Genomic DNA, 27,532 nt, shown 5'->3' with positions numbered 1-27,532 from the left:
TCAGCAGACAAGCCCCTAAAGCAGCTTCTGGAGGGGATAAAAGAGACGTCCTCAGAACCACTCACGAATGACACGCCGCAGCAGGGGAGTGGAATAGGGTGTGGGATATTTTTTCTTAAAGGTGGATCGTCAGTATTTTAGGTTCCAAGGCTGCTCAGCCTATGTTACAACTACTCACTGCCAATGTAGCCAAAAGCAGCTATAACAACACAGAGGGGCGTGCTATGTTCCAGTAAAACTTTATTTACAAAGACCAGTGGCCAGTCCGTGGGCTGTAGTTTGCTGACCCCTAAAATACAAGCTATCAAAGAGAACCAAGCAGAAACTCTAGAATTGAAGAAACACAATGTGTGACACAAAAACCCAATGGACAGGTATGAGCAGACAGAAATGACAGCAAAGAGAGTGAACTGGAAGACAGATCAGTATAAATTATCCCATCTGAAGAACATGGAGAAAAAATACTTTTTAAAGTGACCAGAGCCTCAGTGGACTATAGGGCAAAATCAGAAGCTCTGTAGCCACAGCACTTGGGAGGCTAAGGCAGGAGGATCACTTGAGCCTAGGAGTTTAAGACCAGCGTGGGCAACGCAGTAAAACCCCTTCTGACAAAAAACAGATTTAGGAATTTGCTACGCCTCTGGTCCCAGCTACTCGGGGGGCTGGGGCCAGAGGATCCACTGAGCCTGGGAGGTCAAGGCTGCACTCCAGTCTGGATGACAGACAGAGCGAGGCCCCATCCTCACCCAGCAAAAGGCCTAATACTTGTAGTTGGAGCTCCAGAAAGAAAGGAGAATGAGGCAGGGAAACCTTGAAGAACTAATTGTAAAAACTGTCCCCGATTTGGTGAAAGATCTGTGTTTATAGATTTGAGAAATTTTGCAATTTTGAGATCCAAGATGGCCGACCACTAACAGCTCGGGATTGTAGCTCCCAGTGAAAGCTCAGAGAACGAGATGACGCCACATCTTGAGACGAATTTTCGTCACTCACCGATCAGCCGATTCCCAGTGGAGGAGCCCCACGGGTCGCCAGCGCGACTCTTGTGGCCGCCGCAGCGGTTTTGCCGGCGTCTCGGCGCAGCAGCTCTTCATGCAGAGCCAACGGGACCACTTCCCCTACTGACTGGAGTTTGGAGCTCCGGGAAGTCAGAGCCGCTTGTTGCGGACTCAAGAGGGAAGCCAGACCAGAGATTCCCGGGCAGAAGAGCACCATCAGTCTTATCGCTGCTATTTAGGCCGCCACAGTGGGTTGCTCGGATCCCAGCACTGGGAATCAATAATGTCGACTCAGAAACCTAATTAGAAAGGCGGTTCATCTACAATGAAGGGAAAAAAAACAGCCTAAGAAGGCCGAGTATACTCAGAATCAGAACCCATCAGCAACGGAACAAGCCCTGATGGAAAAGGACTCATCAGCAACCGAACAAGCCCTGATGGAAAAGGACTCATCAGTAACGGAACAAGCCCTGATGGAAAAGGACTGTGTTCCATTATCTGAAGTAGGCTTTAAAAGGTGGATGATGAGAAACTTCTGGGAGTTAAAGGAACTTGTTCTAACCCAATGTAAAGAAACTAAGAACTTTGAAAAAAGGTTCGATGAAATGATGAAAAGAATAGACAATATAGAGAGGAATATAAATGAACTTATGGAGTTGAAAAATACAACACGAGAACTTAGTGAAATATGTACAAGCTTAAACAGCCGAATGGATCAAGCAGAAGAAAGGGTATCAGAGGTCGAAGACCAACTTAATGAAACAAAACGACAAGACAAGAATAGAGAAAAAAGGATAAAAAGGAATGAGCAAAGTCTCCAAGCAATATGGGACTATGTGAAAAGACCTAATATACGCTTGATTGGTGTACCTGAATGTGACGGAGAGAATGAATTCAAGCTGGAAAATACTCTCCAGGACATTATCCAGGAAAATTTTCCTAATTTAGCAAAGCAGGACACTATTCAACCCCAGGCCATACAGAGAACACCACAAAGATATTCCTCAAGAAGACCAACCCCAAGGCACATAATCGTTAGATTCACCAAGATCGAAACGAAGGAGAAAATATTAAGGGCAGCCAGAGAGAAAGATCAAGTTACCTATAAAGGTAAGCCTATTAGGCTTACAGCAGATCTCTCAATGGAAACCCTACAAGCTAGAAGAGAGTGGGGGCCAATATTCAATATACTTGATCAACAGAACTTTCAGCCCAGAATTTCATATCCTGCCAATTTAAGCTTTACATTTGAAGGAAAAATAAAATCTTTTAGGAACAAGCAAGTACTCAGAGATTTTATTACCACCAGGCCTGCTTTACAAGAACTTCTAAAAGAAGCATTATACACAGAAAGGAACAACCAGTATGACCCTTTCTAAAAATACACCAAAAAGTAAAGAGCATTAACGTAAAGAAGAATTTTCATCAACGAAAGGACAAAATAGCCAGTTAATATCAAATGGCAGCAACCCTAAATTTAAATCGACCAAATCTCCCAATCAAAAGATACAGACAAAATCTAACGGTATATCCAAAGATATACATAGACTCAAAATAAAGGGTTGGAAAAAAAAAAACGTACCAACCAAATGGAGAGCAAAAATAAATAAATAAAAAGCAGGAGTTGCAATTTTCATATTTGACAAAATAGATTTCAAAGCTACAAGGATACAAGGGTAAAAGGATTAATGTAATAATAAGAGATCTTAACACCCAGATACATAAGACCCATAATGAGATTTACATTCAACGAGACAGAAAATTGATAACAATATCCGGGACTGGAACTAAGATCCAGAATAAATAAACTCAATAGAGCTCTCCATTTTAAACACACAAAATATACATTATCCACAAAATCTAATGATATATCTAAAGATATACAAAGGCTCACAACAAGGGGATGGAAAAAAACTCACCAACCAAATGGAGAGCAAAAATAAATAAAAAGCAGGAGTTGCAATTCTCACACTTAATAAAATAGATTTCAAAGCTACAAGGATGCAAGGGTAAAAGGATTAATGTAACAATAAGAGATCTTAACACCCAGATACATAAGACACATAATGAGATTTAGATTCAACGAAACAAAAAATTGATAACGATATCCAGGACTTGAACTCAGAGCCAGAACAAATAAACACAATAGAGCTCTCCATTTTAAACACATAAAATATGCATTAACCACTTTAAACACTCAAAATATTGATCGGCCATTATTGAAACCCATTTTAGGAATGAAGTAATATTCCTTTTTCCCTCTTTTTCTTTTTTTCCCCTTCTTTTTCTCTTTTTCCCTCTAAAAAATAAATAAATAAAAGAATTATAATTATTTTCATTATTTTGAGATTCACTCATGTCATGTGTATCAATTTGGTTTATCCGTTTTTATCACACACAAAAAGAACTAATTGTAAAAACTGTCCCCGATTTGGTGAAAGATCTGTGTTTATAGATTTGAGAAATTTTGCAAACCCCAAGCAGTATAAATACAGGAAAATCACACCTGTGAGCACATCATAGTCAAACTGCTGAAAATCAAAAGCAGAGAATCTTGAAATGTGTAATTTGTATGAGTTACTAATCAAAAACTGTCTTCTTGTTCCCTTCCATGAAATGGGCAAGGAAGGAAGCCGTGTCCACTGGAAATCTCGTCCACTGTGGTCTCTCCTGAACGGACGAATCATGTACGCGAGGCTGGAGGCTCTGGACAGATGCCTGGGCCCCCAGAGCTCTTGGGGGCTCCCATCTTCACCCAGGTGCCTGTGTTCTCAGGGTCACCCACCCCCACGTCCCCCACACTTCACCCTCGCTTCTCTCTTGCCATAAAATCATTCATTTTAAAGTGGAAGTTGTGAAACTGTCTTGATCAATCACGGAAGTTTAGCACTCCCGGGTCTGCCTTTGGTTTATCTACTAAGCATGGCTGTTCTGCGGAAGCTCCCAACGAGAGGCAGGGTACTTCTTGGGCCCTGACTGCGTCCCCTGTGAGGTGCCTGGGAAGGGAAGGTGGCGGAAGCCATCGCTGCCTCCAGCCACGGACCCCAGGAACTCCAGGGGCACACGTCCCCCGTGTTCCTGCAGCCCCCGTGTCCTGTGACCCACGCAGGCGGTGTGAACTGCCCTCCTAGCTTCAGCCTCTCCTCTGTAACTGGAGGAAATAGCCCCTCGGGGCTGCAGTCAGGGTCCAGGACAGGCTGAACCTTGAGCTGCTGCGGGTCCATGGGATTTGTTTCTCAGGAGAGAACTCCATGCCATGGCCGCCTCCTCCTCCTCCTGTCCCCCCCTGCCCCCCGTGTGTGGTGCCGGCAGTGGCGGGGAGGTGCAGGGACCTTCAGGCCACACAGAAAGCAGTCAGGTCCTACCCTCACTTCTGGCCAGGCTCCCTAGGCTCCCAGCCCCACTGGCTCACCCTATAGCCCCTGGGTGAGCCCAGAGGGCTCAGGGAGGGGACAGCAGACAAAACTTTGGCCGCCAGGCAGTGCCTCCCTTGGGGGCTGTGGGCACTGGGCCTGCACCCCTCGGGGCTGTGAGGCTGCTGTCTGTAAATGCAAGGTCTGAAGGAGAAGAGGTGTTTGTGCTCAGCTCCCGGCTGGCCACCGACGTGACTGACCCCTGCATAGGGGCCAGGCCAGAGCCTCAGCAGGGGAGGGACGGGTGCGGATGGCTGAGTGGCACACAGCAGGAGCTCACACCCCAGCTAGCAAAGTGGCTCCCGGACCTAAATGCCTGCGCCTGGCAGAGCAGCAGACACCTGTGGGGCACAGCGGCCATGTCACAGGGCCCTCCGCCAGGAAGCAGGTTCCAGCAGCAGCCACCCCTCCCCTCCTTTCCCTGCACAAGTGGGAAAAGGCCTCAGAACAGCGTGGACTCAGTGGCCCCTTTAACAGAATGAGGGGATGGTGGCCAGGGTGGCCAGAGAGCTGGACAAATGAGAAACAGCGTCCTCCTCCATTTCCAGCTTCAGAGGCTTTTAAGGGAAGTAGGCCGCGGTGGGAGGAGCATCTGGATGTGTACTGGGCTGGCAGGGAGTGACTGTGGGGACTGGTCGGGGGAGTGACCATGGGGGCTGGTGGGGGAGTGACCGTGGGGGCTGGTGGGGGGAGTGACCGTCAGGGCTGGTCGGGGGAGTGACCGTGGGGGCTGGTGGGGGAGTGACCGTGGGGGCTGGTGGGGGGAGTGACCGTGGGGGCTGGTGGGGGGAGTGACCGTGGGGGCTGGTGGGGGAGTGACCGTGGGGGCTGGTGGGGAGAGTGACCGTCAGGGCTGGTCGGGGGAGTGACCGTGGGGGCTGGTGGGGGAGTGACCGTGGGGGCTGGTGGGGGGAGTGACCGTGGGGGCTGGTGGGGGAGTGACCGTGGGGGCTGGTGGGTGGAGTGACCGTGGGGGCTGATCGGGGGAGTGACCGTGGGGGCTGGCGGGGGGAGTGACCGTGGGGGCTGGCCGGGGGAGTGACCGTGGGGGCTGGCGGGGGGAGTGACCGTGGGGGCTGGTGGGGGGAGTGACCGTGGGGGCTGGGGGGGGAGTGACCGTGGGGGCTGGGGGGGGAGTGACCGTGGGGGCTGGTGGGGGGAGTGACCGTGGTGGCTGATCGGGGGAGTGACCGTGGGGGCTGGTGGGGGGAGTGACCGTGGGGGATGGGGGGGAGTGACCGTCGGGGCTGGCGGGGGGAGTGACCGTGGGGGCTGGCCGGGGGAGTGACCGTGGGGGCTGGCGGGGGGAGTGACCGTGGGGGCTGGTGGGGGAGTGACCGTGGGGGCTGGTGGGGGGAGTGACCGTGGTGGCTGGTGGGGGAGTGACCGTGGGGGCTGGTGGGGGGAGTGACCGTGGGGGCTGGTGGGGGAGTGACCGTGAGGGCTGGTGGGGGAGTGACCGTGGGGGCTGGGGGGGGAGTGACCGTGGGGGCTGGTGGGGGGAGTGACCGTGGGGGCTGGTCGGGGGAGTGACCGTGGGGGCTGGTGGGGGAGTGACCGTGGGGGCTGGTGGGGGGAGTGACCGTGGGGGCTGGTGGGGGGAGTGACCGTGGGGGCTGGGGGGGGAGTGACCGTGGTGGCTGGTGGGGGAGTGACCGTGGGGGCTGGTGGGGGGAGTGACCGTGGGGGCTGGTGGGGGAGTGACCGTGGGGGCTGGTGGGGAGAGTGACCGTGGGGGCTGATCGGGGGAGTGACCGTGGGGGCTGGTGGGGGAGTGACCGTGGGGGCTGGTGGGGGGAGTGACCGTGGGGGCTGGCGGGGGGAGTGACCGTGGGGGCTGGCGGGGGGAGTGACCGTGGGGGCTGGCCGGGGGAGTGACCGTGGGGGCTGGTGGGGGGAGTGACCGTGGGGGCTGGTGGGGGAGTGACCGTGGGGGCTGGGGGGGGAGTGACCGTGGGGGCTGGTGGGGGGAGTGACCGTGGTGGCTGATCGGGGGAGTGACCGTGGGGGCTGGTGGGGGGAGTGACCGTGGGGGATGGGGGGGAGTGACCGTCGGGGCTGGCGGGGGGAGTGACCGTGGGGGCTGGCCGGGGGAGTGACCGTGGGGGCTGGCGGGGGGAGTGACCGTGGTGGCTGGTGGGGGGAGTGACCGTGGTGGCTGGTGGGGGGAGTGACCGTGGGGGCTGGTGGGGGGAGTGACCGTGGGGGCTGGTGGGGGGAGTGACCGTGGGGGCTGGTGGGGGAGTGACCGTGGGGGCTGGTGGGGGAGTGACCGTGGGGGCTGGTGGGGGAGTGACCGTGGGGGCTGGTGGGGGAGTAACCGTGGGGGCTGGTGGGGGGAGTGACCGTGGGGGCTGGTGGGGGGAGTGACCGTGGGGGCTGGTGGGGGGAGTGACCGTGGGGGCTGGTGGGGGAGTGACCGTGGGGGCTGGGGGGGAGTGACCGTGGGGGCTGGTGGGGGGAGTGACCGTGGGGGCTGGTGGGGGGAGTGACCGTGGGGGCTGGTGGGGGAGTGACCGTGGGGGCTGGGGGGGAGTGACCGTGGGGGCTGGTGGGGGGAGTGACCGTGGGGGCTGGTGGGGGGAGTGACCGTGGGGGCTGGTGGGGGAGTGACCGTGGGGGCTGGTGGGGGAGTGACCGTGGGGGCTGGTGGGGGGAGTGACCGTGGGGGCTGGTGGGGGGAGTGACCGTGGGGGCTGGGGGGGGAGTGACCGTGGGGGCTGGGGGGGAGTGTCAAAAGATGAGACCTGTTATTTGTTGTCCTTGCTTCTAAGTTTTCGGCTCAGGACAGAAGGAGGAATCCAGCTGCTGGGTTTTTTCTGTAAATAGTGTCTGGCTGTGCTGTCCAGGCTGGAGCAGGTGTGCAGCCTCCACGTCCCGGGCTCCGGGGATCCTCCCGCCTCAGCCTCTCCAGTGGCTGGGACCACAGGCAAGCACCCCCACGCCTGTTTTGTGTTCTTCGTAAACATGAGCTTCACCGTGGCCCAGGATGGTCTCAAACTCCTGGGCTCATGCCATCCTCCAGCCTGGGCTTCCCAAAGTGCTGGGATTACAGGCTCAGCCACCACGCCCGTCCTGGGGTGATCCAGAAACACTGGCATCTGACCCCCAACACCCATCCCCATCCTCCGTGGACACCTGAATCCCGGAGCCCCACAGACACCTGAATATCCACCCCTCACGGACACCGTGAATTCCCCTCCAAACCGGGACCTCCAGTCCCCACAGACGCCCGGGTCCCCGCCCTTCAGACACCCGAGTTCCCGCCCCTCGCATACGCCCGACTCCCCGTCCTCACAGACGCCCGAGTTCCCGTCCTCGCAGACGCCCGAGTTCCCGCCCCTCGCAGACGCCCGAGTTCCCGCCCCTCGCAGACGCCCGAGTTCCCGCCCCTCGCAGACGCCCGAGTTCCCGCCCCTCGCAGACTCCCGACTCCCGGTCCTCACAGACGCCCGACTCCCCGTCCTCACAGACGCCCGAGTTCCCGCCCCTCGCAGACGCCCGAGTTCCCGCCCCTCGCAGACGCCCGAGTTCCCGCCCCTCACAGACGCCCGACTCCCCGTCCTCACAGACGCCCGAGTTCCCGCCCCTCACAGACGCCCGAGTTCCCGCCCCTCGCAGACGCCCGAGTTCCCGCCCCTCACAGACGCCCGACTCCCCGTCCTCACAGACGCCCGAGTTCCCGCCCCTCGCATACGCCTGAGTTCCCGCCCCTCACAGACGCCCGAGTTCCCGCCCCTCGCAGACGCCTGAGTTCCCGTCCTCACAGACGCCCGAGTTCCCGCCCCTCGCATACGCCCGACTCCCCGTCCTCACAGACGCCCGAGTTCCCGCCCCTCGCATACGCCCGACTCCCTGTCCTCGCAGACGCCCGAGTTCCCGCCCCTCGCATACGCCCGACTCCCCGTCCTCGCAGACGCCCGAGTTCCCGCCCCTCGCATACGCCCGACTCCCCGTCCTCACAGACGCCCGACTCCCCGTCCTCACAGACGCCCGACTCCCCGTCCTCACAGACGCCCGAGTTCCCGCCCCTCGCATACGCCTGAGTTCCCGCCCCTCGCATACGCCCGACTCCCCGTCCTCGCAGACGCCCGAGTTCCCGCCCCTCGCATACGCCCGACTCCCCGTCCTCACAGACGCCCGACTCCCCGTCCTCACAGACGCCCGAGTTCCCGCCCCTCGCAGACGCCCGAGTTCCCGCCCCTCGCAGACGCCCGAGTTCCCGCCCTCACAGACGCCCGAGTTCCCGCCCTCACAGACGCCCGACTCCCCGTCCTCACAGACGCCCGAGTTCCCGCCCCTCACAGACGCCCGACTCCCCGTCCTCACAGACGCCCGAGTTCCCGCCCCTCACAGACGCCCGACTCCCCGTCCTCACAGACGCCCGAGTTCCCGCCCCTCACAGACGCCCGAGTTCCCGCCCCTCACAGACGCCCGAGTTCCCGCCCCTCACAGACGCCCGAGTTCCCGCCCCTCACAGACGCCCGAGTTCCCGCCCCTCGCATACGCCCGACTCCCCGTCCTCGCAGACGCCCGAGTTCCCGCCCCTCGCAGACGCCCGAGTTCCCGCCCCTCACAGACGCCCGAGTTCCCGCCCCTCGCATACGCCCGACTCCCCGTCCTCGCAGACGCCCGAGTTCCCGCCCCTCGCAGACGCCCGAGTTCCCGCCCCTCACAGACGCCCGAGTTCCCGCCCCTCGCATACGCCCGACTCCCCGTCCTCACAGACGCCCGACTCCCCGTCCTCACAGACGCCCGAGTTCCCGCCCCTCACAGACGCCCGAGTTCCCGCCCCTCGCATACGCCCGACTCCCCGTCCTCGCAGACGCCCGAGTTCCCGTCCTCACAGACGCCCTAACCCCGCCTCCCACAGACGCCCTAACCCCGTCCCTCACAGACACCCGACTCCCTGTCCCTCACAGACGCCCTAATGCCCGCCCCCCACAGACGCCCTAACCCCGCCTCCACAGACGCCCTAACCCCGCCCCCACAGACGCCCTAACCCCGCCCCCCACAGACAGCTGAATCCCTGGCCACGCCCAAGTCCCCGCCCACAGCCTGCGGCTGCCGTTCCGTTCCCACTCAGCTTCTTGGCCCCGCCCCTCACACCAGGGGAGCCGGGGAAGGCTGAGGGGTGCTGGGGCTCCGAACCCAGCTATGGAATCACAAGTAGCCCAGAGCGCGCCCAGGGCTGGAGATGCCATAGGGAGACTCCGGCCTCGGCCTCGGCATCAGCATCGCCCCCACCCGGTAAAGGGCAAGGACGTTCAGAGACAAGACGTCCCAGGAGTCACACTTGAGAACTGAAGAGTTGAAAACTCAGAGGCCTTGAAAGAGGACGTTAGGAATTTCTCTCAGGCCCCACCTGGCGGGTCACACCTGTGATCCCAGCACTTCGGGAGGCCGAGGTGGGCCAGTCGCCCTGGGAGTTTCAGATCAGCCTGGGCAGCATGGCCAGGCCCCGTCTCTACAAAACACAAAAGCTAGCCGGGCATGGTGGTGCTTGTCTCAGGTCCCAGCTACTTGGGAGGCTGAGGCAGGAGGATCGCGTGAGCCTGGACGGTGGAGGCTGCTGTGAGCTGAGATCACACCACTGCACTCCAGCCTGGGAGACAGAGCCAGACCCTGTCTCAAAAAAAAAAAAAAATACCTCAGAAGACAGAGATAAAAAGGCACAAAAGGAAAATAAATGTGCAGGCTCACACCTGGAATCCCAGCACTTTGGGAAGCTGCTGGCAGGGCGGAGCACTTGAGGCCAGGAGCTCAACACCAGCCTGGGCAGCATGGTGAAACTGTCTCTACTAAAGTACATTACAAAAATTAGCTGGGTGTGCTGGCCCATGCCTGTAATCCCAGCTACTCAGAAGGCTGAGGCACAAGAATCGCTTGAAGCCAGGAGGTGGAGGTTGCAGACTGAGAAGGAAGGAGGAAGGACGGAGGGAGGGAGGGACGGAGGGAAGGAGGGAAGGAAGGAAGGAAGGAAGATGGAGGGAGGGAGGGAAGGAAGGAAGGAAGGAGGACGGAGGAAGGACGGAGGGAGGGAGGGACGGAGGGAAGGAGGGAAGGAAGGAAGGAAGGAAGATGGAGGGAGGGAGGGAAGGAAGGAGGACGGAGGAAGGACGGAGGGAGGGAGGGACGGAGGGAAGGAGGGAAGGAAGGAAGGAAGGAAGATGGAGGGAGGGAGGGAAGGAAGGAAGGAAGGAGGACGGAGGAAGGACGGAGGGAGGGAGGGACGGAGGGAAGGAGGGAAGGAAGGAAGGAAGGAAGGACGGAGGGAGGGAGGGAGGGAGGGAAGGAAGGAAGGAAGGAAGGAAGGAAGACGGAGAAAGGACGGAGGGAGGGAGGGACGGAGGGAAGGAAGGAAGGAAGATGGAGGGAGGGAGGAAGGGAGGGAGGGAGGGAAGGAAGGAAGGAAGGAGGACGGAGGAAGGACGGAGGGAGGGAGGGACGGAGGGAAGGAAGGAAGGAAGGACGGAAGGAGGAAGGACGGAGGGAGGGAGGGAAGGAAGGAAGGAAGGAGGAAGGACGGAGGGAGGGAGAGACGGGAGGGAAGGAAGGAAGGAAGGAGGACAGAGGAAGGATGGAGGGAGGGAGGGACGGAGGGAAGGAAGGAAGGAGGAAGGACGGAGGGAGGGAGAGACAGAGGGAAGGAAGGAAGGAAGGAAGAAGGACGGAGGGAGGGAGGGACGGAGGGAAGGAAGGAAGGAAGGAAGAAGGACGGAGGGAGGGAGGGACGGAGGGAAGGAAGGAAGGAAGGAGGGAGGGAGGGAGGGAAGGAAGGAAGGAGGAAGGACGGAGGGAGGGAGGGAAGGAAGGAAGGAAAGAGGGAGGGAGGGAGGGAAGGAAGGAAGGAAGGAGGCAGGGAAGGAGGGAGGGAGGAGAGCTTGAGAGCAGAGTAGCCTGGATGCACTTGAACCAGACGAGGAGCCCTGGAACCCAGGCATGGGCAGGAGATGGGGAGCCAGGATGACAGGCACTGCCACAGCTGTTCCCAGAACCAAGTGTGCATTTCCAGGCTCAGTGGCCGCCAGGGACCTGGCACAGCGGATGAAGTTAGCTCTACCCCAAAGCACATCAGGGAGTGAGAGGAGTATGGGGCATGGGGAGGGGGAGAAGGCCCCCTGCAAAGAACCAGGAACAAGGAAGGCTTCCGAGTCTCGCATGGACAGCAGACGAAGCTGGCACAGGGCCTGATGATTTAGAGGGAAACCAGTTCCAGCGGCGCGAATCAGGCAAGGCAAAGGCATCTCAGAGGGGCCGTGGGGCGGCCGGCGTGGTGTGTCCTGCTCCACCAGATGGACGGTACTCAGCTGCCTTCCCAGGCCTGAGCAGGGATGGGGGAGGATTCAGGAGAAGGAGTCCACAGAGAAGAGGGGCTCCCAGGACGTGGCTGCAAGAAGTGAGCCGCCCAGTGGAGGAGAGTGTCAGGGAGGCAGGTGCTGGGCTGGGCTGGGGGAGCTGCTGCAGGCCTGGGGCGGTTGGAAGCAGGAGGATTGGGCCCTTGGCGCAGCACAGCAGCTTGCTGGGAGCTGGGGGCAGAGTCACTTGGTAAGCTCAGAGACGGGTGCCAAGAGCAGCAACAGAGACCATCGTTCCCTCCAGGCAAAGCCAGATGCTGTGTGGGAAAAGAAACTACGAGGCCACAGAGCTCTGAGTCGTTCGTGTGGACGGAAGTGCTAGTGGAAAGGCCAGAACCCGAGGGACACACCCTCAAGAGCCAGCGGCCTGGAGACAGGCCAGAGCAGTGAGGCTCTCTCCCAGCCCAGGGGCAGACCTTACTGGGCTTTACTGCCAGTTCCCTAGGCTCCCCAGCAGGACCCAGGCAACAAGGTGGGCAGGGGCTGCTGTTTTTACTAATGAACCCTAGAACCACCTGGTTCTTCATCTGACAAAGCTAACAGAGGAAATGATGAGGCCTGTGAAGGCAGGAGAAGCTCTCCGCCTGGCAGGCAAACACGTCCACTGCATTGTCAGGCATTTGCTGAGGGCCCCATACCCACTGGCCAGAACAGACTCAGCCCAGAAGGGCCCAGGCAGGCAGCCGTGGGTGCCATTTTCTGTGAGTTGATGGGTCTGGGGTGGCCTGCCTGGGGGATCCTGCAGTAGGGAAGGCAAGGGAGACGGAAGCGGAGCCTGGGGAAAGGCCAGGGCGGCTGTGGGCCGGGAAGATGCACAAGCGGCTTTCTCTGGGCTCTACCATGCTCCAAGACATGTGAGAAACATGTTTCTCATAAAGAGTTTGTGATTCAAAACATGCAAAGGCCTCTTAAAACTCGACAGGAGAAAGAGACAATCCAATGAAAATGAGCCAAACAGATGGCTCCCACTGTCTCATACCCCTGCCTGGGCACACGCTGCCCCACCAGGTCTTTCCGTGTCTCCCCGGCCACAGCCCTTCTTCCTGTCTCTGTGGGTACCACCCTGCGATCTTGTGGCCTCCCATCACAACTCCCTCCAGCCTCATAATAAAGGGTCATATACCTGCCCATCTGCGTGTGAGATCCTAAAATACCCAACACGCATCAGCAAAACTGTGAGCCACAAGGAGACCACTGTGGTTCCATTGGCCTTGCTGGGCAGGGGCAAGAGTGTCTGACTGCTCTCAGACGGCAGGGCCGGCATTTCAGTGGACAAAAGACCTAACTGTAAAACACAGAACTAGAAAATTTCTAGAAGACAGCATGGAAGAAAAGCCGGAGAACCTTGGGTATGGTGATTAATTTTTAGATCAACATCAAAAGCCTGAGCCGTGAAAGACAAAATTGATACGTTGGACTTTTATTAAAACTAAAAACTTTTTCTCTGCAAAAGAAGACATTTGCAAAACACGTATCACATAAAGAGTTTGTAATTCAAAACATACAAAGGACTCTTAAAACTCGCTAAGAAAAACAGACAATCCGACGAAAAATGAGCCAAACATCTGGGCAGAGCCCTCACCAGACAGATAGTAAATAAGGTGCTGAAATACACAGGACAGCCCATGTCACGTCTGTGGAACTGCAAATTAAAACACACAGAGACACCTCCATACACCCGCTAGCGTGGCTGAAACCCAGGACACAGAGCGCACCGAATGCTGGCAAGGATGTGGGGTCAGGGGAGCACACACAGAGCTCTGGTGGGGGCACACAGTGGGAACGCAGCCACCTGGAAGGCCACGTGGCATTTTCTTAGGAACCTAAGCATGCCATGACCATACCACCTAATGGTCAGGCCCACAGGAGTTGAAATCTTACGTCCACACAAAACCCCCCACATGGATGTTTATAGCAGCGTTATTCATCATCACCAAGAAAAGCTGGAAGCAACTGAGATGTCCTTTAGTAGGTGAATGGGTCCAGGCAGGGGAATATCATTCAGTGCTAAAAAGAAGTGAGGTGCCAGGCGCGGTGACTCACGCCTGTAATCCCAGCACTTTGGGAGGCTGAGGTGGGCAGATCACCTGAGGTCAGGAGTTCAAGACCAGCCTGACCAATATGGTGAAACCCCATCTTAAAAATAAATAAATAAATAAAAGAAGTGAGGTGTCAAGCCATGAGTGGATGCGGAGGAAACGCAGAGGCAACGAGTAAGTAAAGGGAGCTGCTTTGAGAAGGTTGCACGCGGTGGGTTTCTACCTGCACTATGTTCTGGGAAAGGCTAAACTGTGGAGACAGTAGAAAGATGAGTGGTTGCCAGGGATTGATGGAAGGGAGGGACGAGCATGTGGGTTTCTAGGGCAGTGACGCGCCTCATGCCAGATCACGTCACTGAATGCCTGTCCAAACCCACAGAAGTACGACACCAAGAATCAGCCTAATGTAAATGGTGGACTTTAGTTAATAATAATGTATCAAGAGTGACTGAATCATGACAAATGTGTCACCCAATGTCACCATTAACAATAGGGCGTGTGGGGGATGGAAGGGGTGGGGTGTGGCTACAGGGAACTTTATACTATCTGCTCAGTATTCTGTAAATCTACGTCTTTACTAAGAAGCTCGAATCTATTCATTTTCTAAGAAAGGGCACCTCTGAAGCTGTGGAGGGCAGTCCTTTCGGGGTGGGCTGGAGAAAGCCAGGCTGATGCATTCCAGGCAGAGCATGTGCGTGGTGGGCATGCTGAGCCCCGGCCGCGCCCCGGCTGAGCCCCGGCCGCGCCCCGGCTGAGCCCCGGCCGCGGCACACCTGGAGGAAGGAAGGGCCGGGCATGCAGAGGCCCGGCAGCCAGTCTCCTCCTGATCCACATGTCAGTTCTGACTCCACAGTGGAGTCAGACGCTGTTGTTAGATGTTACCAAAACCAGAGCAAACACCAGTCCTACTTTTCACTGGAAGACAAAAGGGGAAAGGATGTTACAGAGGTTTCCCCCACAGCAAAACTAGAGACAGTTGGGCTGGAGAACTTCCTCCTGCACACCAGGAAGGTTGCTGGGGGGGGGGCAGGCAGCTGTTGTGAGCTGCGTGCTGTGGGCAGGGACCACTGAGATGCCAGCTGCTGCGGGCTCCAGCAAACTGCAACACCAGGGACGCTTTTGGAACATGACAGTGGTGCTGGTTACAACCTGGGAGGCAGCAGCCCCTTTGGGGTTTTGGATTTTGGCAACATTTACCTCGGGCAGTATCTGGGTCCTTCATTTTGTTGATGCTTTTGGGGGACGAGAAAGACCGGGAGGAAGGCTAGCCTATGGCATAGCCACTGTGCCAGGATGCAGGTGTTCGATGGGTCCTCCCTCACGGGAGCCCCCATGCCCTGCTCCAACAGAACCCAAGTGCCCCTTAAAAGCACGTGGCCCCTCTGAGGATGCGGCATTGGATGGGACGAGAGCGCGAGGCACTGGAGTGATGCCTGGGGTCAGTGCCGCAGGGGTGTGCAGAGCAGAGAACGTTGTCAGCACCATGGGTAATTGGGTGGGTCCTGGCCACGGGGTCCCTGAGACACAGTGGATGCTGAGACCGCCATGTCTGACTTCCCAGCACGCACATGCCTCCCGCATGACACACGTGCTCCTTAGGGGCTCAGGGACAGCCCTGGTGGGCAGGACAGTAGCTCAGCCACCTCCGCAGTCTCCCCGGTGAAGTTGGAACTAGTCCCAGGTGGCTCCTTCTCAGGAACCTTTGACTTCCCACAGTCAGCCATTGTGTTGTGGATTTAGGTTGAAAACAGTTAAGGGGCTCTCCCATCTCTCCGCACCTCTGGCCTCAGGGCTGCAGGAGGGCTCCTCTCTCTGAAGGCAACTGGGGCCGTGCACAGCCACCAGAGCCAGAGCTGTGGCTTCCTCCTGCTTCCTCCTGGGAGCAGCACTCAACCAACCCAAGCCAGCTCTGCCTGAAGAGATTCCCCCGGCTCTGTGCTGTGTGTAGGCCGTGGGCAAAATCCAGAGAAGCAGAGACGATGGCGCCTGGCAAGGCCCCAGCCTCGCTCAGAAGGGCACTTGCTTTCTGGGAAGAGATTACTTCCCTAATCACAGTTGGCTCCAACTAATCCTAAAATTAACCTTGAGATCCTGAGAAAACCAGGATTAAAGACAGAATCCTGGAAGTGCTGCTCACATGTGAGCCCTTGGGGAGGGGGTGTCTGGGGGCTTGGGCACTCCCGGTTTGGAAACACTTCACACACACACTTCCTCTTCCTCCCAGACCGGCGGTCTCCCGGGCTCTGTCCCTTGAGGGGTTCTGGGGCCCAGCCGCCAGCCTGCCCCCTCCCTCCCCACCTCTGCAGTGCCACCCAAGACCAGTGGCCACTGGCTCCACCCTGCCTGGGGCCCACCCTGCGCCCATGGGGCCCATCAGGTCTGGCTTGTCTGGGGCTTTGCTCATGGTGGCAGCCCTGCCCAGTGGGGCCCACAGCTGGCAGGTGGGGAGGGATGGTGCAGCCGCTGAGGGCCCAGGGAAGGTTCTAAGGGGAATGAGTCTTCACCAGCTGATCGGCCCTGTGTCCTCTGCACCAAACATCTGGGGCTGAGTCTAAGGACAGAGCCCCCAGGAGCTGCTGATCTCCCACACTTTGTGTCACCCCCAAAGCTCTTAAAAACAGGCATTTTCAACTTCCCATTCAGGCAAGAAACCCTTTCCCGACAGAGAACTCAAACCCCTGGACTTTGGCATGACAGCTCAGCAGTTGGTGAACGCGGAGGTTTTCTAATCCACCGGGAAGGAGGAAGCAGTCTGCGCACCCCCACCCCCGCTCCTACTTTCTGTTCCAGACCTGCCTGGTCTGGAAGGGGCCACTGGTTTCCTCCCTGCCCAGGGGTGGCTCCCAGAGCCAGATGCTGGGGTCCCGGCTGGGATGGCCCAGCATGAAACCCTCAGGGGTATGCACAGGATGCCCTCCGTGGAGCAGGAGCCTGGCACAGGTCACCTTGTCTTTCCCTGAGGCAGAGCCTTCAATTGGGGGATGGGGGAGATTTCTTGGTCCCCACACCCCACCCCAAAGTCCATGCCATCAGCTTGGAGTCTCTATCACACCTTAGCCATCCTCAGCACAGCATTCCTGGGACGTGTCCCTCCCCATTTGTGGAATTCCCCTACCACCCCACGGCTGCCATCACAGCCCCTCCTGCTCTGCCTGCCCTCCTCCTTTTCAGGCTCATGTGGATGGTGCACACATGGGAACCCCCTTCAGCACCCTGGGCTTCTCTCCTGACTCCTCTGCCTGGCCTGGTCCTGAGGCCTCCATCACAATTCTTCCTAGACCGATGACACTTGGCTTTGGAAATGGACTTGACACACAGCCAGCCCAAAAGAAGGCCAGGAATGAGACTGAGCAGCGAACCCAGACCTCAGGTCGGTAAAGGCACTCACCAGCGTGAGGCAGCGACCCAGAGTCACCCCAGCTCTGAACATGGTCACCCCATGGCCAGAGTGCAGGTACCATCTCCTTCTTGCCCCCATGGGTCCCCCTGCTCCTCAGACACATACTCCCCTCTGCTCTCCAAACACCCACACACTCCCCACCTGCCTCTCACATACCACACATTACTGCCTGCCACTCAGGCACCCACACCTCCGCCCTGCCCCTCGTCCACGCTTGCTGCCTCAGGGACTCGCCCTGGCTATTCCTGCCCTGTCCCATAACCCACAGGGCTGACTGTTCCCTCTGACCCAGGGTCTGACTTCCTGTCTGTCTTTTGTCTCCTTCCAGGAGTGCTGCCCATGGGGTATTTGGGTCTCCTTTGAGGTGGGATCCCCACTGTCTACAGGGCGCGGTGGGCACTGAATGTTCATTGAATGAATATTAAACTGGAGACAGTTTGTCTATTACCCAGAGCTCTGGCCGCTAAGAAATCAAGCATTTTGAGCTACCTTGACAAAAATGAATCAGACCATTCAAGCTCCTAAAAGTGGCTGGTGTGCTGAGGGTACTAGCTGCTTGTGACCCCAAGTGCCATTCTGTGTCCCAGGAGGGTGCCAGGCGGGGCGGTCCCAGCACCAAGTCAGGGCCTGCCCAGGGTGTGTCTGGATCTTCTGAGGCCTGGCAACATCAGGATGGGGCTGGGTTTGTCTGTCTTATTCCAGAAGGCATAGCCAAGGCAGCAGAATCCAGGGCAGCCAATTTCAGCTGACAATAGAGCATGTTTTAGGCCAGGTGAGTGCGATTTCTCTCCCGGCACATGACCCACTCCTGGAGGAGCTCTGCTGGGGGCAGATGGTGCTCTCCATCCTGAGCCAAGATCTGCCAGCGTGCTCTGAGCTGATGCTGCAATCACTTTGTCAATGATCCCACTGCAGGTGGCGCCTCTAAAGCCATTGTCATCTGGAAGTAGATGTGCTGCTCACGGGACACTCTGTGGTAATTTAAGGAAATAATTCAGCCAAGGAGCTGAGAAAGCCTCTCCCTGGGCCCAGTGTCCAGATGGTTTTGGATGAAGCTTACACGTGGGAAGCCAACGTTTGTCCTTCCACTCCTTCACTCTCCCGTGTATGCACTCATCCATCCATTTGTCCATCCACTCATTCATTCATTCTTCTTTCACCCACCTGTGGGTGCATCCATCTGTCCATTCACCCATCCATCCACCTATCCATCCATTAATCCTTCCATCCACTCACCCATCCATCCACCCATGCATCCACAAACCCATCCACCCATCCATCTATTCACTCATCCATTCATCTATCCATTCATCCATCCATCTACCCATCCACTCACCCATCCATCCATCTATCCACCCATCCATCCACTCACCTATCCATCCATCGACCCATCCATCCACCCATCCTTCTATTCACTCATCCATTCATCTAACCATCCATCCACTCACCATTGATTCATGCATCCACCCATCCATCTAGTCATTCATTCATCTCTACATCTATCTATCCATCCACTCACCCATCTACTCATCCACTCACTCATCTATCCATCCACTCACTCATTTATCCATCCATCCATCCATCTGCTCACTTATCCATCCATTGATCCATCCACCCATCCACCCATCCACTCATCCATTCATCTATCCATCCATCCATCCACTTATCCATCCATCCACTCACTCATCTATCCATCCATCCACCCATCCACTCATCTGTCCATCTACCCACTCACCTATCCACCCATTGATCCATCCACCCATCCACCTATTCACTCATCTGTCCATCCATCCACTCACCTATCCACCCACCCACCCACTTATCCATCCATCCACTCACTCATCTATCCATCCATCCACCCACCCACTCATCCATCCACCCACTCACCTAACCACCCATTGATCCATCCACCCATCCACCTATTCACTCATCCATTCATCTATCCATCCATCCACTCACTCATCTATCCATCCATCCACCCATCCACTCATCTGTCCATCTACCCACTCACCTATCCACCCATTGATCCATCCACCCATCCACCTATTCACTCATCCGTCCATCCATCCACTCACCTATCCATCCACCCACCCACTTATCCATCCATCCACTCACTCATCTATCCATCCATCCACCCACCCACTCATCCATCCACCCACTCACCTATCCATCCATTGATCCATCCACCCATCCACCTATTCACTCATCCATTCATCTATCCATCCATCCACTTATCCATCATCCATCCACTCACCTATCCATCCATCCATCTATTCACTCATCCATTCATCTATCCATCCATCTATCCATCCATCTATCCATCCACCCACCCACTTATCCATCATCCATCCACTCACCTATCCATCCATCCATCTATTCACTCATCCATTCATCTGTCCATCCACTCATGCATCCACTTATTCATCCATCCATCCACTCACCCATCCATGCACCTATCTGTCCATTTATGCATCCATCAACCCACTGATCCACCCATCTACCCATTCACCTATTCACTAATCCATTCATCCACTCATTCATCCATCCATCAGTTCACTCATCCATCCATCCATTGATCCATACATCCATTCATTCACTCATCCACCCATCCATCTTCGCTCATCCATCTATCATCCACTCACTCATCCATCAATCCACTCATCCATCCATCCATTCACTCAGCCATCCACCCATCCATCCATTCACTCACTTACACATCTATCCACTCATCCATCCATCCATTCACTCATCCACCCATCCATCCATTCACTCACTCATCCATCCATCAATCTACTCATCCATCCATCCACTCATCCATATATCCATTCATTCACACCTCCATTCATCCACTCACTCACTCCTCCATCCATCCACTCACTCATCCATCCATCCATCCACTCATCCATCCATCAGTCCATTCATCTAACCTTCCATTCGTCAATCCATTCATCCATCCATTCACTCATCACCCATCCATCCATTCACTCATCTATCCATCCATCAATCCACTCATCCATCCATCCATTCACTTATCCACCCATCCATCCATTCACTCACTCATCCATCCATCAATCTACTCATCCATCCATCCATACATCCATCCATCCACTCATCCATCCATCAGTCCATTCATCTAACCTTCCATTCATCAATCCATTCATCCATCCATTCACTCATCACCCATCCATCCATTCACTCATCTATCCATCCATCAATCCACTCATCCATCCATCCATTCACTTATCCACCCATCCATCCATTCACTCACACATCCATCAATCTACTCATCCATCCATCCATCCATCCATCCATCCACTCATCCATCCATCAGTCCACTCATCTATCCATCCATTAATCAATCCACTCATCCATCCATTCACTCATCACCTATCCATCCATTCACTCATCCATTCACTCACTCATCCATCCATCAATCCATCAGTCCACTCATCCATCCATCCATTCATTCATCCATCCATTCACTCATCATCCATCCATCCACTCACTCATCTGTCAATCCCTCACCCATCCATCCATCCACTCATCCATCAACTCCTTGCCCATCCACTCACTCATCCATCCATCAGTCCACTCATCCATCCATCCATCCATCTACTCACTCACTCACCCATCCACCCATCCATCCATTTATTCATCCATTCATGCAATCATCAATCCACACATCTATCCATACATCTGTTCACTCATCCATCCATCCAGGTGTGCATTCACACGTACTCAGATCTGCAGGATCCTGCTGGGAACTGGCACTGGAGACACAGCAGGAATAAGACAGACAATCCCTGCCCTTATAGCACCAAAAGACCTTGGAGGAGGAGGAGATGCCCTCAGGAGATGGGAGAAGGAAGGCACTGAGTTCAGGAGAGAAGGGGCAGGAGAGACGCTGGGTGTGGAGGAATGAAGCTGGGGTGAGTGCATGACTTGGGGGAGGGTGGAGTCTGGCACCCTAGGACCTGGTTCCCTGAGAGCTGGCACCCTGAGGCCTGGTGGCCTGAGACATGGTACCCTGAGAGGCTTGTCTCAAGGGTGGGTGGGGAGAGCCTTGGTGGCTTCATCATGCACTGAGACTCCTGGGTGTGGGACTCAGCCCAGACACTGGGCAGATGATGTGCAGGGTGGGAACCCCAACTCTAAACATTCCTCAGGGCAGCCCATGGCTCCTGGGGAAGCTGTTGGTGGGGGCAGCCACTCTAGGGGATCTCAGCTGTCCCTGCAGAAGTAGACGTCAGGCTGGCTAGGTGCTAGAGCATGGGCCCAGACAGGCATCCGAACAAGCCTGTGTAGTCACAGGGAGCGCCGCACACACCCTGAGGCTGGGAGCTCCTTGCGGAGGGGGGAGGTGGCAGCCAAGAGTGACTCACCGTCCCTCTCTCTCTGGGCCTCTTTTGGAGGGAGCTGACAGGCACCCACAGGGAGCCCTGATGGCTCCTTCCCTGCCCCAGATGCTATCAGCCCTTCCCAACCTTTGCCCCTTTCCTCAAGATATTCCCGGGCGACACCTTAGCTCCAAACGCCGTGGATTGTTTTACAGCCTACAACTGATTCTCTCATGGGCAGCTTATGGAAAATGAGACTTCACCCCTTCACTCCCAGACCCTCCCCTGTGGAGACTCTTGGGAGAGTCCTTGGTTCCAGGCCTCCCATGATGGCTCCTGACTCCAGGAGCACTCCTGACCCACTGAGTGCGTCCCTCCTGCCAGGACTGGGGCCCACGGGGCCCACTGACTGGTCCTCTCCTGGGAGGACTGGGTCCCCTAGGGACTTTGCTGTCCAACCTGGCCTTTTAGGCCATCCTTGTCCGCAGACCCTCCTCTCCTATGCTCCTTCAAGGAGAATCTAAGGGCAGTTCAGCTGGAGTGGGTAGCTGACTCAGAGGCGAGTAGGCGCTGTGTGCAGTGAGGGATTCCTGCCTCCAGGGCCAGAGCCCATGCAATAAACTGTCCACCCCAGGAGGTGAATATGAGCCGACAGCCACCCTCGCAGCCTGGGAAGACACCCAGTGCCTGGTGGACAGCTGCACCTTGGAGAAATCCACAGCTTGGGCAGGTAGGTGGTCTAGGCGGCACCACACCCCCAATGGCAGAGGCTCACTGGGACACCCTGGGTAAGACAGCGGGGTGACCTCCTGCACCCCACCCCAGACAGCAAGGAAGCACCTCTGTGCCTCAGGTTTGGGGCCGGGAGCAGGGAACCTGGCACTCAGGGATATGGGTCTTGAGCACCATCCAGTTACAGAGGAGGTGCTGTGATCCCAAGGCTGAAGGGCCGATGGAAAAGCACATTCCCACCCTCCCGAAGTGAGACAGCGCCAGGTCAGAGAGGTGGGGCTGCGCTCCTGACTCTGCGCCCCCATACCTACGTGACCTCCTGTGGCTGCGCAAGGCATTGCCAACTTCAGACACCCGTCTTGCTCCTGCCTGCCCTTCCAGCCAGAGCAAGCAAAATGTGGGGCAGCCTCGGCCTCCCCCCTCCCCAAACCCCTCAGCTCCACTTCCAGAGCCTGTCCCACCTGCCTGCCCGCCCACACCCAGCCCCACTGTCCTGGTTCCCCCGTGGGCCGCCACTGCTCAGGTCCCACCCCCTCACCACGCCATCTCCCTCCAGAGTCTGGGCCCCACAAGATGTCAGCTCCCACACCTCTTGTGCGTCCATGGCCCAAGGGGTCTCCACGGCTGAATGCTTGGGGACAAATAGACCCAGCTGGGCCTAGAACCCACTCCCAGCCTCAGCCCCACCCCAGTCTCCAAAGTCTCAAAATAGTAACTCCCCCAATTTTCTTCTGGTCAGGTCCTATGGCTCGGGTGCATCGCTCAGGGCTTCGAGGCACGGTCAGCACAGCAGAGACGCCCCAAGGGTTGAGAACCAGATGGGACCAGGAGGTCTAGCCCTTGCTGTGCCACTGATGACCCTGTGATGTCCCCACCCCTGCCCCATGGAGGCCCTGCTGTCCATTGCCCTGATGTCCAAGGGAAGTTCCCCACTGTCCTCCTGGAATTCCCCCATGACAGTGCCTTTCTATGCCCCATGGCCAGGCAGTAGTCTGAGAACCCAGAACCAACCACATCCACCCCTCACCATGACCCTAGGTGAGGACCAGAGTCCTCCAAGACCTGAAGCTGAGTTGCTCGGGCCTCCCCCTGCCTCCCCAGGGACCTTCCCTGGGCCTCCCACTCTGGCCTCTGACTTCCTCATCTCCCTCTCCTCCCAGGGGCCCATTCCTAGCTGTCCTGACACCTGCTGCTGCCCGGATTCCACCCAGGGGCCCCCACCCAATGCTGCCAGGCCTTACAGTCTCTGCAAGGCGCAGCCTCAGCCCCCAGAGGAAGCCCAGGAAGGAGTCCCCAAAGCTGATGGTGCAGGGCAAGGCCAGGGTTCCGGTGGGCACCCAAGGTCCAGAGTGGCCCTGGTGTGGGTGGCTGCAGGCTGGGGGCCCCCAAGAGGTGACAGGAGGAAACACCCTCACCCTCCCTGCGTCAGACACCAGGCCCTGCCACCTCCACTGCTGGAGACTACCTCACCCTCTCAGCCCAGGAGGTCTGTGCTGTGGACTGGCTCCCTGGCCTCAGTTCCTGCCTCTCCTTCTGCATTTTAAAAAGATGCTCTAACAGAGAAACCCCCAGAGGCCTCAGTGCACACAAATAGGGGATTTGTGGGGGATCCTCGCTGGAGCCCAGACATGTGGCCCGAGGCTGGTGGGCCGACAGCAGAGCCTGCTCCTTGCCCGGGCTCCTGGGACACCTGCTGGGGCCCCAGCCACAGCATACGCTTGGGGCAGCTCTGGCTGTGCTCTGTCCCAAGGTGCCTGGAGTAGAAACCTCCTGGGATCAACACTGCTGTGGGTTTCAGGGTCCCCGGTGTCTTATTTCCCCAATCAGGTTATAAATGGCTCGAAGAAGGCTGGGGCTGTGAGTTAGAAACACTCAGGACATGTGAGAAATTCAACAATGTTTGGAAAACCAACAGGCCTGCAGCCCTTTTCTGTTGGAAGATACATTTCTGTCTGTGTAACTTGAGACTGTAAGAATGAGGCCAACCCCTGAGCATTTAAACAACATGTGCCAAGTAGTTAGTGAGTAGGACCCTGGTGGGGGCTGCGGCCTGTGCAGGAGGCTGGGGCTGAAACAAGTGCTTTCCACTGTGGTGCGGGTGCAGGCCCTAGTGCCTGTGAAGGCCTGGACGTGAGGGTCCTCTGGGGGACAGGTCATGCACCTGAGGCTGGCTGCACAAGGATGGCCTGGGCCAGCGGGATCTGAGAAGTCCAGAGTTCACAGGGGAGGGGCTGGGGGAGGAAGCACAAGGGGAGGGCTGGGGGCTGCGTTCAAGACCCGTGGATGGCAGAGAGGGAATGGGGGGTGGGATACCCTGGGGGCCAATCAGGGCAGACCCAGGGCAGACCTCAGCTGTCACTGCCGGGGCTGCAGAGTAGACAGTGGGTCGCGGGGATGACAGTGAGCGTGGAGGTCAGGTGTGGAGCGAGTCTGCACCGGTGGGATGTGGTGATGAACTCCCACAGCTGCACAAGGCTAGGCTCTCGCCTTCCCAGGGGGGCCCACAATCAGGGACCGAGATCGCCTCCTGTGCTATCAGAGTGGGCCTTCCTATAAAGGGCCAGCTCCTGGCAGAAGGTGCATTCTGGGCCTGCCCTGCCCCCGGGAGTTGCTGCTGGCGGCAGCCTCCCTGCCCTCAAGGACATCTTCCCAGAATCAGTCCAAGTGCTTGGGAAGGAACAGCAAACTCTGAGGCCAGGCAAAGCCGCGGTCAGTGTGCCCTCCCGGTGGCCTCCAAGCGGGGCTGGCTGGTGCCTGGCAGCTCTGACTCCAAACACTGGGCAGAACTGGGAGAGGCCCCAGCTTGCACAGAAATTACATATTCACGGCCGGGAGTGGGGGCTCACACCTGTAATCCCAGCAATTTGGGAAGCAGAGGCGGGCGGGTCACCTGAGGGTCAGGAGTTCAAGACCACCCGGACCAAAATGGAGAAACCCCGTCTCTACTATAAACACAAAATTAGCTGGGTGTGGTGGTGCATGCCTGTAATTCCAGCTACTCGGGAGGCTGAGACAGAAGGATCGCTTGAGTGAGGGAGGTGGAGGTTGCGGTGAGCCGAGATCGAGCCATTGCACTCCAGCCTGGGTGACAAGAGAACAAGAGCAAAACTCTGTCTTTAAAAAAAAAAAAAAAGAAAGAAAGAAAAAACGAAAGAAAATAAATTTCATATTCACTTTACACCATGGGGGCGCTCCCGTCAGAGGAAAGCAGGGTGAGCTTTAGGACTGGGCATCCTCAGAGACCCAGATTGAGGTTGGACCTCCCTGATGCCCCAGAGGCCCTTCTCAAGGAAATGACCCGTAGGAAGCAGCCAGCGTCAGGGCCTCCCCTACTGCCAGCATCCCAAGCCTCCAGTGGAGCCCAGAGGAGACAGTGAGCCGGGCGAGCAGGCAGCCCGAGGCAGCAGGGACAGAGTGAGCCGGGCGAGCAGGCAGCCGGAGGCAGCAGGGACAGAGTGAGCCGGGCGAGCAGGCAGCCCGAGGCAGCAGGGACAGAGTGAGCCGGGCAAGCAGGCAGCCTGGGGCCGGGAGCTGAAGGACACCAGAGCAAGGAGGTCTTGGAGAAGCGAGGAGGCAGGAGGGCTCAGAAGAGCATTCGTTAGACAGAAAGTAAACACGCAAGGGATCTGAAGGGGAGGGGAGACCCTGGCCTAAATAGGGCAGGTGGCAGGCGGCACTGAAGAAAAAGGCACCTTCAGCAATCAAGCCTGCCCGGTGTACCATGTTCCACCAAGTCCAAGGTCCTCTCAGCAGCTCTCCCGAAAGCCTGTCCCTTCCTTGTCCTCCCAGGGTGCCCCTCCTAGGCCCCAGCATCCAAACTTCCTGCCCCAGTCCAAAACCACTCTGGAAACCTGCTTGGCACCTGCTGTTTCTCTTGGCCCAACTTGGGTCCCCTAATCGCCCCTCCCCACGAGTGACCACCTCCCTGCCACCCCTGGAGAGACCCTGCCCTGTGGACCAACACATGAAACTTTGATCCCCACGAGTCCTCGGGAAGCTGACCTTCCTGTCACCTTGCCAGGAGCCACCTGCCCAGCCCACAGTACTGGTTCACTGGAGCCAGTTAAGGAGAAGAGAAATCTGACCGACCGGGATTTTCTAAAAAAGGAAGACCGCCAATGGGAACGCTGCACCTCTAAGGAGGATTCTACTGGGTTTCATTCGGGTGGCGCTGATTTTCTTTTTTGTAATGAACGAAAAATCATCATCACTCCAGTGCCTGCTGGCGAGAACGCGTCTTTAAAAAGCCCGAGAACCCCGAAGGAAACCTGGCCCTGGGGACTCTCTGGCGCAAGCAGCCTGCAGGAGCTGAGGCCGGGGGAGATCCCACAGAGACCGGGAGTCGGAACTCCGAGGCTGTGCCCCCGCTGGGGTGGGGCGACCCTCGGCGACCCTCAGGGCGGCTTAGCGCGGCCAGAGTCGCGCCCGAGTCCCGCTCTGCTGGACCCAAGAGCCGGACTTTCCGGGGCGGCCACAGCGAAGACCCTAGACCCGGCAGAGGCGGGGCAGCGGCAGGGGTGACGGCCGCACCCAGGTCGGTGGTCCCAAGACCCCGCGGGGGCAGGCGGTGACAGGCCGGAGACCCTGCGAACGACTTACCGATCTTAGCCAGGCTGGCCACGAGGACCCAGAGCGCGATGACGTAGGGGTCCTGGACGTGCGCCCACTCGAAGGTGACCACCTGGAAGCCTTGGCTCTCGCCGTGCGCGCCCCCGGGCTCCACCTCGACGCCCCCAGTCCACAACAGCCCGCCCAGCACCAGCGCCAGCAGCAGCCCCCCGCCGGGGCCCCGCGCCCGGAGTCCCCACATCGCCGCCGGCTCAGCGCGGGACCAGGACGCGAAGGTCGCGAGGGGTCCCGCTGGGCTCGGCCGACGCGCGGGGCTGGGGCCGCGGGACGCGCGAATCGGCGAGGACCCCGGCGCGCTGCGGGGCCGGTGCCGGCGACAGGCGGATCCCCGCCCACCGGGGTGGCCTTTAATCTCGCGGCCCCCTCCCGCGCCGGGGCGGGGCCTGCCCGCCCCCGCCGCGCACTCGCGAGCGCAGACATCGCCGCGGCTCCCGGCACGCCCGCCCCGCCCGCGCACGCCCACCCGGCCGGCCGCGCCTCCTTCGCCTGGCGCTCCCCGGTCCCCACCTTCCCCCGGAGCCTGGAGGTCGGCGAGGTCGCGGCTAGGGCTAGCCCGGGACTGCGCTGCCGCCTCCCTGGGGGCGGGCGGCTAGTGGAGGACGGCGGGGGGCGGTGGGATGGGCCGT

At 57.7% G+C, this 27,532-nt stretch overlaps 1 protein-coding gene across 1 annotated transcript in view; it reads right to left on the bottom strand.

Annotated features, from left to right (window-relative positions):
• Window positions 1–27,228, bottom strand: part of SLC9A3 (solute carrier family 9 member A3) — a 58,311-nt gene extending 31,083 nt beyond the window's left edge. Inside the window, exon 1 of the mRNA XM_035291864.3 lies at window positions 26,877–27,228. Within this exon, the coding sequence (XP_035147755.1) occupies window positions 26,877–27,087 (211 nt within the window). The 5' untranslated portion in view covers window positions 27,088–27,228. The remainder of the gene's footprint in view (window positions 1–26,876) is intronic.
• Window positions 27,229–27,532: the final 304 nt, after the last annotated feature.

The sequence above is a fragment of the Callithrix jacchus genome, chromosome 2, assembly GCF_049354715.1.
Source record: "Callithrix jacchus isolate 240 chromosome 2, calJac240_pri, whole genome shotgun sequence".
NCBI classification, from domain to species: domain Eukaryota; kingdom Metazoa; phylum Chordata; class Mammalia; order Primates; family Cebidae; genus Callithrix; species Callithrix jacchus.
This window is presented reverse-complemented; position numbering and strand designations above follow the sequence as displayed.